We start from the raw sequence: 10902 nt of genomic DNA, 5'->3' as shown, positions 1-10902 counted from the left end.
AGTCGTACATAGATTGTTCAAGATGTCTGCTTTGTTAAGCAGCTGTAAAGGCAGCTGCAAGCCTGACGATCACATAAATGTCTATAGGAAGGTTATTCTACAGGCTGAGGAGAGCTTTGACACATTACCTGTATCAACGATGACTTATCGAGTTAGCTTACATCAGAAAGAACTCTTGCCAGTAAACAAAACATTTAAATGAACCAAACATATTCATGTAATTTATTAACGAAAAGCTACCTCGGTAAAAACCTATTTTGGCTGCTAAAAGCGCTGTTGAAGCCATAAAATGCTAATAGCAAGCCGTGACCTATGTAAACAACAAACAGCGTGGGCCAGGGAACTTGTGAGCAATAAGTACAACTTCTTGAGTCATGATCTACCCTTAAATCAAACAGTGTCAGCCAGAACAAGTAATACTTCTCCTACCGATCCATTCCTATTCGATCTATATCGATTTTAGCACAAACTCAGTGAAATGGTACGATATTTGCTGCCGCCGTATCCGTCGCCACGACGGTATCACATCCTGCGACGAGCGTACGTGAAACGAATGTTCTACCCCCCGCCTATTTCGCCTGTGTTTTGGGTGTGGTCGTATTCTTAGGCACGCCTAGAATGTGAGACACGTACGCTAGTACTTCCACTGCCTACCACCTGTTTTAGGCGATACGCACTGCCTTTGTATCCGTTCCGTGATAATTCGACCCATTACCAAGTGCCTCGTTTGTGCTGTCGCCGAATCTTTCGCTAAACCTTTATTATAGTAATGGTAGATTCTTTTTCTTCTTTCCAGCTCAGCCATAGCATGTAGTGGTTATTTGTGATCCGTCGTGGTTTTTTCCTTTCCTCGTGATCGGCTAACCAACCACTGCTAGTTCTCTCCAACATCACTTCACCAAGCGTTTACACGGTCTTCCGTTTCATCTCTGTACTTGTCTTCATTGTGGTCGTTTTATACTTTGCCTACCCTCGGTGTCCGTCTTTCATTTTCCCTCGTATCCGTCGTATTCAGATGAAAACATATGTGGGGCTTCCCGCTCGCCAACTTGCTTCACTCCTGCCACCAGTTTTTCTACGCATCGATGTAGTACCGACTGTAGTTAGCCGGGTGCACAACAGACATGGCGCGAGCGTAAGCGTCGACTAACCGGTCCGCGTACGCATGCAGCGTTTTGTCGACCACCGATGACGAGTTGATCGTGCAGCTGTCCCCGCCGAACTCGCAGATCTGTACAAAGAGAGATACGAGGTAAGCTTGGTATGAGAAAAACGTCAAACGAGGACGCGCGAAACAAAGTGAACAAAAAAGAAGAACTGGCTGTTAAAGCTGAAAGGTTGACTCAAGCTAGGTCAAGACGGATTAACTTGGGGTTGCGATAGGTGAAGGCTTAGGTGGAACTGGTCAGAGACCATTATGGACAGCGATCACCAAAATGGATTAATTACAGCAGCTGAGTTCCACTCAGGCCGTGTGGGTGGCTGAGGCGTTAGGATGGCAGACTAAGCACACGACTGTCGCACACACAGCTTTCGCAGTAACAAAAGAAATAGATTTCAGTAAAGGATGAAGGGAAAAGCATAACCCAAAATAGAGGGCCAAATTGGGTAAACGTGGGGAAAAGGTATCTATCTATGTAGAATAAAGCTATCAAACAGCGCTTGAGAAGCAGATCTTCTTGCAGACCACTAGAGAAGGAAACCACCACTGGTAATCATTGCCACTTCTTAATGTTAATAGTGACGCCGGTGTTTCATGTATCCCAAAACCATCTAACATTCTGTTCTACATGTGGACTTTGCTAGACCACCGAACTATAATTGGCAAAAGCCTGTTCGGCCCAACCTCGCTATCACTAGTTTGCATATGAAGCAGGCCGGAGCGGAGCGACACAAAAGAACAAAAAAGAAAACAAAAAATCCGAGCCGTCTTAAACCATCATATCACCTCTTTCTCCAGCCCTTTCTTCCAGGGATATCAACGTTTGCAGTTTCTGCCTATTCGAATGCCGGTTACAGTCGCTGACGCGGCCGGAAGGTCATCACGAAAATGTGAAGAAGGCGTTTATCCACGTTGTTAACGATGTAGGGCAGGTGACTAAAGGATTCCGCGCTACCTACCTACCTACAGCCGGTGTTTACGAAAAAAAATACAGGCGTAAACACACACCTACATATTGATACACTCTCTGCGTCCATCATTAACATTGACCAAACTAAATTTGGCATCGAAGTTGTTAGTTTGGAGTCTTGGCTGACTTATATCTAAACACGCGGATGATGTATATATATGTGTGTGTGTATGTGTACAAATAGTTATTGAAGTTCTTGTAGGCTATACAAACGAAATGAATTTCTGGCATACTCGTTCTCAAAGCTATGCAGCGGTCTCCATTAGATCGTATTATATATAATTTAAGATTACCGTTGTAGAACCTCAGTAGAAACAGATATGTGCTCAATCACAGTACAGGATGCATGTACTACTTATCGTAGGGCAATTTTAGTAGGACAAGGTTACCAACTTGAACGTACTCGATAATGGTGAAGAAAGCCGGCGTTGGGATTCACGTTGAACATGTGGAAGTTTGGCATAAATTCCCAAACGAAATGATTGCCTGAATTAGAAAACAAATGTTAATGTTTCGTTAAACTTCAGCTATTGGATTCTTGAACTTTAATAAAGCCCAATGACGTTCTCAATACACAGTTGCTGTCATCTTTACAAAGTTGAAAAAGCCTGGCCATCACTATCTGTGGCGATTATGTATTGTTTTTCTATTCTAGAAATTTTTTTTTGCAGGACACCGAAATCATTGAGCTTTTTTTCTTAAACCATAGCGCCTAATATGGACACATTGCTATCTAGGAAATATGGTTCCTATATGGAAATATGGCTGAACATACGTTCAGCTATTATATCTTACGATACGATTACTTAAGTTTAACCTGAAGGAGTGGTCCCTCTTGTGGAAAATCTTCTTAATTTTTCAGCATCTACACATAATTAATACTCTCTCACTTATGCGTTTGAACCATAACGGTGATGTGCAAGAGACGACCACGTTATCCGTTTTGAGAAATGGCCCCGTTCTTTCCTTGGCAGTGGATATCAGTGCCATCGGTAACGAAAAGTCACTCTCAGGCGCCATGCGTGATAACGTAAACGAAGATCAAGATAGGGTAGAAGCACGCAACGTAACGTCGTGGGTTATGATTAGTTAACCATAATGATTGGTTACAGAGCGCTCGACGTGATGTATTGGTCTTATACGAAAATACCCCTATCCTATAGCGGCATTTTATCTTGAAATGGTCATGCACGCAGAATATATTGACGATACGCATTCGCGGCGCGTTGTGATTTATACATCAACAATGGCACAATGGAAAGTTGCGCTAGTCATTGGCCTCGTTTCGAAGACACTCAGTAACGTTACGTCACGGGCGCAAGAAGCAAGTTATATATGTCATTGATACTCGACGAAAGCATGGACGTCTTCCGGAAACGGTTATAGCATACGAAAGCGATCTTCCGGTGGACGGAATTGTTTTTCTGCACGACACACAGATATGCGTAGTTTTTCCCAAGGAGCTACACCTTAAGTACAATGGGAAGCAGCGAGAGTGACCAGTCGAGCTTTCTATATATTAAGGCAAAGCTTATCGATTTTATTGGTCAGATTGTTATTCTTGCTACGTAAAAGCAGATATTAGGAGTTTCCTGTCTATAATCACTGAGTTGCTCCAACCGAGTCTGTTATTTTTTGAAACTGCAAAAAGTCAAGTGCAAAAATTTGGTGCTAGATAGGGTAATGAATTTTTGTCCTTTCTTCCCCGCACACCATCTCATAAAGACGGTGAGCAATAGACTGGTAACTGAAAAAATGACATCAGCATCTATCGAACAAACTTTCACGACATGTACTATTTTACAGAGTAACAGTATGACGTGTGAGCAGATTGCCGGAAATAATTTAAAAGAAATATATAGCCCTTTTTTAACTTCGAACTAACAGCAGTTTTACTACTATTAATTCAAGCCAGATTATATTATGTCGCTGTATGTGTGTACGGTGATGGGAAGTCTAAATAGTGACCGGGACCGTTATCCATATGCAAGATCATATCAGAAGCTCCAAGCTGAGCTCCAAACCCAGGAGACCTACACTTGTTTGTTGAGGTATCAACTCTACGAAAGAAAACGACGCCATGCTGAAACCCACGCAGCCCGAACCGGTAACGCACTGCTACTGGCAACCTTTCTTCCTCAGACAGCCAAGGTAATAATTCAAAATACAGCCATTAGCAACTTTAATACCGCTAAAATATTCAAGTGTATACATACTTATTAGGAATACGACTACTTTCCGCTTCTTCCTCATAAGCCCTATTGATTACGATCAATGAGCGGGACTAGCTGATCCAGATGATGCCCATAGCGTTCAAACACGAAAACGGGTGTATTCGATTTACAGACTAGAAGCTGAACAGTGGTTGTCGAGGCCTCAAAGAATGAGAAATGGAGAAAGAAAGAAAGATCGATGGGGAGACACACAGAATTGGGATGCTAAATTAGCATTCTGCTGACTAAGTCTGTAGCCAGCTAACCTACTACACGCTTTGCTGCCGCACCAGACACATCAATTTAGTTCCCCTGCTGTTCATAAAAGCCGTAAGTCTTCCGAAGAAGCAAGAACTTCCGGGAGTATAAAATGCCGATAATGCGACGCAAGAGCGCCGCTCTCAAAATGGAAAAATTTATTAGCTCATTATGGGTTAATAAAAAAGCTTCTTAACGGGATCTTATGTTTGTTCTTTTGGTAAGGAAGCACAAGTTGTGGAAGGCTGTAAAGTCAGCCCTCATAGTCGATTATACTTATATTCACTCTGTATTATTTATTCTGCATCTCAGAGAAATACAAGCTGGAGCAATTTCAAGAGGTGGTTTCGAAGATCTATTAAGTAAAAGCGTTTCCTGCATAACGAGAGAGAGAAAGCTAGATTTTTTTAGTTGATTATAGACTTATTATTATATTATAGATAAGCTTTCATGATGACCTATCGTCCTTGCCTCTAAGTGGAAGTAGCACGCAGGCGCAGTCAGATGATTTCCTCTGCGAAATAAGCGCATATATTAAGCGTGTACCACTCCAAACAGATACATTGGCAAAAAATTCACGAATTATATATCACTTAGGTAATATTATTGCTAACATGGCCGAGAGCTTCACAGGAACAGATTTTCTTTTTACATGGCGAACATGACGTACTCGTTATACACCGATAAATGGGTTGCTTCAACTACAATTTTGATAGGACACAAATTTACCTATCTTTCTAAATAGGACCAAATATTATAATAAATAATTTTTTTTTTTAATTTAAAATATAAAAACAACGTTCAGTATTATCACTGAGTGCAAAGTATCTACTTATCGACACCAATTTAACATATGGAAGATATCAGGAGAATGACGAAGAGACATGCTTGGAGTTATATACTATTAAACATATGTACGTGGTACTACTTATATGAGGCAGTCACCGAATTATCCATCGATGATGTAATAAGACAGAGGAGATATACTGATGACAAAATGCACCTTAAAACTAGATCAGAAAATCATCGCAATATAATTGCGTAAAATAATTGTAAATTATAAAATAAACGTACTATAGAAAAACTGTATTATATATCTTTATGGTATCTTTATGGTATATATACCAAATGTATATATACCATAAAGATACTATTGATTCAGAATATTATCACAGTACTTACTAGTATTATTGATTCACAGTAGTAACTGCTTTAAAGTATCTGACGGCGTCTTACAGTAACACTTATTTTAAAATACTGCTAGAAAATTGGCTTGATAATGAAGCACAACGTTCATTTATAAGGTTTTTTAGCAAAATTAGCTTGAAATAGACAGCTTAGATAACGCTGTAAAGCAGGTTGGACGCAATGATCACTGCCCCTGACCCGTTGCGACGCTTTGCATGTCGAGTAAATGGATCGTATACAATTGTACGATACGATAAACGCCATCAGGATACGAATCGTGTGTAGTTATCGTAAGTAGAACTTCCGGATTTATTTTTCGTTATCGAAATTAATGGAAACGTCTTATCCGCAGTTATTAGTCTATTTTACGTTACGTCCACCATCGATGTAGTAATAAACAGCCGTAACCTTTGTGGCATAAGAATGTACACCAATCTATTAGTCAAAGGGCATTTATATGTATCTTTCGTTGTACAATTTTGGAGCTATGAGATGTCCTATTAGGAACTCAGATGCCGGCTTTTACCAATGGTTGGATGCCGTTTAGTAGTGCTTTCTTGTTATTATTTGGTATCCTTTTCCAATATCGCACAGTCATAAAGCGAGAATAGCTTTTTTTCTTTATACAGTTAAGGAGTTACTGTTTTTCTTTGCAAATGCCACGCATGTAGTTGTTGTCCCTAGTTTCAATTTGAATACTTAGCATTATCAAAAGCCGTCGTCACGGCCTCTGTCCGTAACATGTTGGTTATTATGAGAACCTAGAACAGGGCTGATTACGAAACTCAGGAGTGGTGATTTATTCATACGTGATGATTGCTCACACTGCTACAGCATACGTACTACATACTATGTATTTACTGTTTTAAGTCTTGCCTCGTCGTTCTTGGAACCATATCAAAAAGTACAACACGCATCGGGCTTTGCTGTCCCTGTTCCAGAAATGACAGTAAAAGCAAAGCTAGAAGTGCAGGTAAGCTCTCGACCAATTTAGCCAATCATCTCCACCGTATGAGGCCCTACACGGCCTAGACACGTACGGCATCTCTTATCCATAATTCACATATAGAAATACATCCTAAAAACGTCTTTATGCGGCTCAGGGCACCTGTGAAAGAGATTTATGTGCTACTATCAATTCATCTTTTATGCTGTTCGTTTTTTAAGGGGACTTCGTGTTACTTTTCTTGTTTTTTTTACTCTGCAGGATCGCCGATTTCTTCTTCATGGCTTACACTCATGCTTTTTTTGGGGCCTCGATTAAGCGACTGCTAGAGAACGACTGGGAAACGCCTTTCGCCGACAGATCTCTCTAATATTGTTCTTGCCGACGTTATTATGATGCGCGACATGCTAGAGAGAACCACAGGTCGCAACTGCCGGAAGCGAGATGGAAGAGGGCAGCGTTATCATATCACGATAAATACTTCCGAACTAAACGACGTCTAACAGCCGCAGTAAAATAGCAGCAGTCGCTAGAATACAATAACAACAACAAGCTACTTGTTACCAACACCAACAGCAGCAGCAGCGAAAGGCAGCTTGGAGCTTCAGCGGGCTCCAGCAAATGTCCAGCCTCCAAAACCACCCGTCGGCGACAGAAAAGATCACAGTTTGGCCCATCGGGCGGCACTGTCAAGACCAAAGGGTCGATGCGAAGATAGCCGCGTGTTGTAACAGGGGCACGATTGACGAACGGGACAGCGGAACGATGAGCGGCAGGATGGAACCTGGTAGGGCGCTATTGCAATGGTCCTCGGTCCAAGGACGCTGCCCCGAACGAATCGCCGAGTGCGTCGATCAGAAGCAATTACCGCCGACGTTTTTGGCCTCTGGTCGTTTCATGTAAACAAAGGAATGGTCTTTGACGGCGCCGATGCCCGCCTTGTACACTACTTTGGGTCGACTAGCCCTCTTGTAGCGCGCCGCGCCGCGCCACGCCACCCTTTCTATGCATGGCTTTCAATGCTTTGACGGGTAATCTTGCTTAATTCGTTCTTCCAATACAGGAACACGCCCTTTTCCGGCATTCGTCTGCATGGGGCAATGGCAAGGGAAGAACACGGGCATTCAGAAAAGTTGAACTGGCTAGCAGTATGCGAGAACACCAGATGCTTTCATGGAGGCTCTAGTTAGTGTTCAGTACTCAGTTGAAGTTCTTGAAGCTTCCGGCTACTTGCATAAAAGCAAGGCGCGTACCGCAGTGACTGATGGTACGCGTTCTGCTACGGTGTCCATGAGTGGTGACAGCAAAGAGCACGTTAAGCATGGCACAGCAGGAAAGTCTGCTAAAGGGAAGCGGTTTCAGGCCATAACAATAATAATAATAGCAACAAACTGAGTAACTCTCCATTTATACAACTTCGTAAATGTCTCTGTCGTTAACGAGCCATTAAGCAATCATTTCTGGTTTCCGTCAATAAAAGACCCGACTGTGCAAACCATCACGTAAAATACCAATAATGTTGCTTTTTGGTAACTTTTTTTAGTCTTTTCTCGGAGTAAAACTTTTGCAAGGTTTGTTTTCGGCGTTAACGTCCAACTAATTAGTCGAACTGAAAAGTCAACTTTTCATTCATTCTATGGATGAAGGTGATGTATCGAATAAAAATGTAATAACTGTGAATTTACGCTTTTTGTTTGCATTGTTTTTAATTTTGCACCTACCGACTTCTTGCACTCGTTCTGGCACGACGATATACTTCGAACGTAAACGATGGTTGTGCAACTTGCCTTTCCGTCTAGTCTTTCGCAGATACAATAGCTCCTTGGCCGGATCAGGAAAAGGCACCTGCAGCCGGAAATTATCGTATCCGTGACATATCGAGAGGACAGGGTTAGAAAAAACTAGATACACAATTGTAAATTAACGTAACGAGTTTCTATGTCAGGCCGCTCACCAAAGTGAAGCAAACATATGATGATAGCAGAGCGCTGAGTAATACCCATCGCCGCAATAAAAGCAACCGATACGTCTAGCACCAATGCACGGGGGCATCACTTTTGTGTATGATCATACGAGCGTGGCCAATGACTGGCCAAAGTCATCCATCATGCCGGCGAGGTAATAGCCGAAATGTCCGAGAACGTCAACGCAAGGGCCGTAAAGAGTCGCTAGGAACAATAGGTGACCAGAGAAGCTGACACTAACGAAAAACAAAAGAGGTAACGAGATGCAAAGAACTAAAACAAAAAACGAATGAACACATATCCCTCCAGGGTCTCTTAGGTCTCAGCAGGTTTTGCCCAAGTATCACTGGGCCGTATTTTTTGATAAGGCTTTCATTCCTCTTCTAGGAGAATAACGAAAAAACAAACAATAATTGTTTTGCCCTGTTTGCTATTTTGTCTCGGTGTAGCAAAAATGATTAAAGGAAATCTCATAATTCTCACCTAACTGCTTTCTTATCACCGATATAGGTTGGACAGGAGTAAGATATATGTCCGTGTTAAAGAATTTTCAATGGCAGCCGTCTGCGAAATAGAGCCCGAACAGCTGAAGCAACTTGCTTGCGTTGTCAATGATAACTTTCCTCGAGATGTGTTCTGCTGCCCTTAATAACTAATTGCTTCACCTATGGCGGGTACCTGCTACATCGAAGATGCCCAATACGAATCTCTCAAGCAAGTAAGAACTCTATTCTAATTTCTGGTAGTGTAAGATAGAAAACGACGGCAGGTCTAGATATGGCGATGGCAAGATAATCTGATGTGCTCATTATAAACCTATTTCGAAGGTTAAGGGTTTACACAGGAGGGGCAGAGCGAATGGACGCTACGTGACATCGCCAGCGTTTCGGCGTTTGCGGCGAAAATCAAAACGAGATAGACCCAACCTTATGTTGCCGATCGATTCAACGAATTGCTATCGATTTCAGTCAGAGCGTAGAGTGGCCTACATAGAGCCGGTACAGGTCCATCAAATTACGTACAGAAAGCGCCTACAAAACCGAATGAAGGTACGTGAAATGATGACAGCGCCGCTAGCGGATATCGGAGAAAAGGGGCACAGTAGCGATTGATAGATAGATAAAACTAGATGCGAACTCTCTACTTACCTCCTCATCAGGGTATTGGAGATAAAAGAAGGCATTTTGAAATGAAAACGCCCCATGCCGCATCGGATTTGCCCTACGCAGCACTGTCAAAAGTTCCTGAAAGACGCAGACAGGAAAAGACATGGATGCATTAGAAATCCGATGCGCGATAGCCCCAAGTAAAGGGACGACGGCGGGAGGGGCAGCAAGCTCACTACCGAAAACCTCAAGCGTTTGACACTTCGTTGAGACGAAAGCAATGAGCTCTCGCAGCTTTCCAGTGTTATCGTGTGCGTTACGCTTTTGGAAAAATGACACATGTTTCCACGAGCGCTCATCGCTGTCGTCCAGTGGTGTGCCACTTCATCGTATGGTGCTGTTAGACCCAATTAAGGCAACGACACTCAACGTGGCTTGTCAAGGGGATGATATAGCCAATTAGGCGCGCTGGCTGCCCACGTATCGTAAAGACTTCGATCTGTGTTTATTTAAATGCAGAACACACGATATCTAATGAAGCACGATTATAATTTGCGTTTTCCGACCAAAAACTGTAGGTTTGGCATGGCTGCTTAAAGCGTCGGTGCAGCAAAGTAACGATGTGACGGCAAAATCGATCTTCAGCGATGGCCTAACCTCTGTACATTTCTAAATGCAGTGTTTGGATACGAGCTATTATTATTGAAATGGAACTTGCATGTGTTGAGCAAGCATCACCTGAACAAAAGACTTACGAAAAAAAAAAAAGGTTCCAATAGAGCCAATTCGTATGAAATCCACATCAAGCTGTGCCTCTATTTGCCCTGTTTAAATGAGTTCCATAGGTGATATCCTATTGAGCAAATTTTCAGCGATATTAAGGCTATTTTTCAGTATTAGAAAAGTTATTATTATTAAAAAAAATATTACTAAAACTTATTAACATTATTATAATTTATTAACTTATATATTGTATCGTGATATGTGAGGCTCTGACCCGCTGACATATTTATTCGTCAAAAAGTCGCAAAAAAAGTATCATAATAGTTGTGATATTTGAAAAAAGGAAACATTTTTAAGAAACGGTCTATATAT

General features: G+C 41.9%; 1 protein-coding gene across 3 annotated transcripts in view; it reads right to left on the bottom strand.

Annotated features, from left to right (window-relative positions):
• Positions 1 to 199: 199 nt before the first annotated feature.
• Positions 200 to 10902, bottom strand: part of LOC111255297 (uncharacterized) — a 110098-nt gene continuing 99395 nt past the window's right edge. For 2 of the 3 annotated variants that reach the window (XM_022817106.2, XM_022817105.2), the window contains 4 exons: positions 9850 to 9945; positions 8459 to 8582; positions 2536 to 2618; positions 200 to 1231 (listed from right to left, as the gene is read on the bottom strand). In XM_022817106.2, the coding sequence (XP_022672841.1) occupies positions 1076 to 1231; positions 2536 to 2618; positions 8459 to 8582; positions 9850 to 9945 (459 nt within the window). In that variant the 3' untranslated portion in view covers positions 200 to 1075. The remainder of the gene's footprint in view (positions 1232 to 2535; positions 2619 to 8458; positions 8583 to 9849; positions 9946 to 10902) is intronic. The other variant, XM_086976746.1, reaches the window with a different exon arrangement.

Source organism: Varroa destructor, unplaced genomic scaffold (genome assembly GCF_002443255.2).
Source record: "Varroa destructor unplaced genomic scaffold, Vdes_3.0 BEIS01000001.1, whole genome shotgun sequence".
Lineage (NCBI taxonomy): Eukaryota > Metazoa > Arthropoda > Arachnida > Mesostigmata > Varroidae > Varroa > Varroa destructor.
This window is presented reverse-complemented; position numbering and strand designations above follow the sequence as displayed.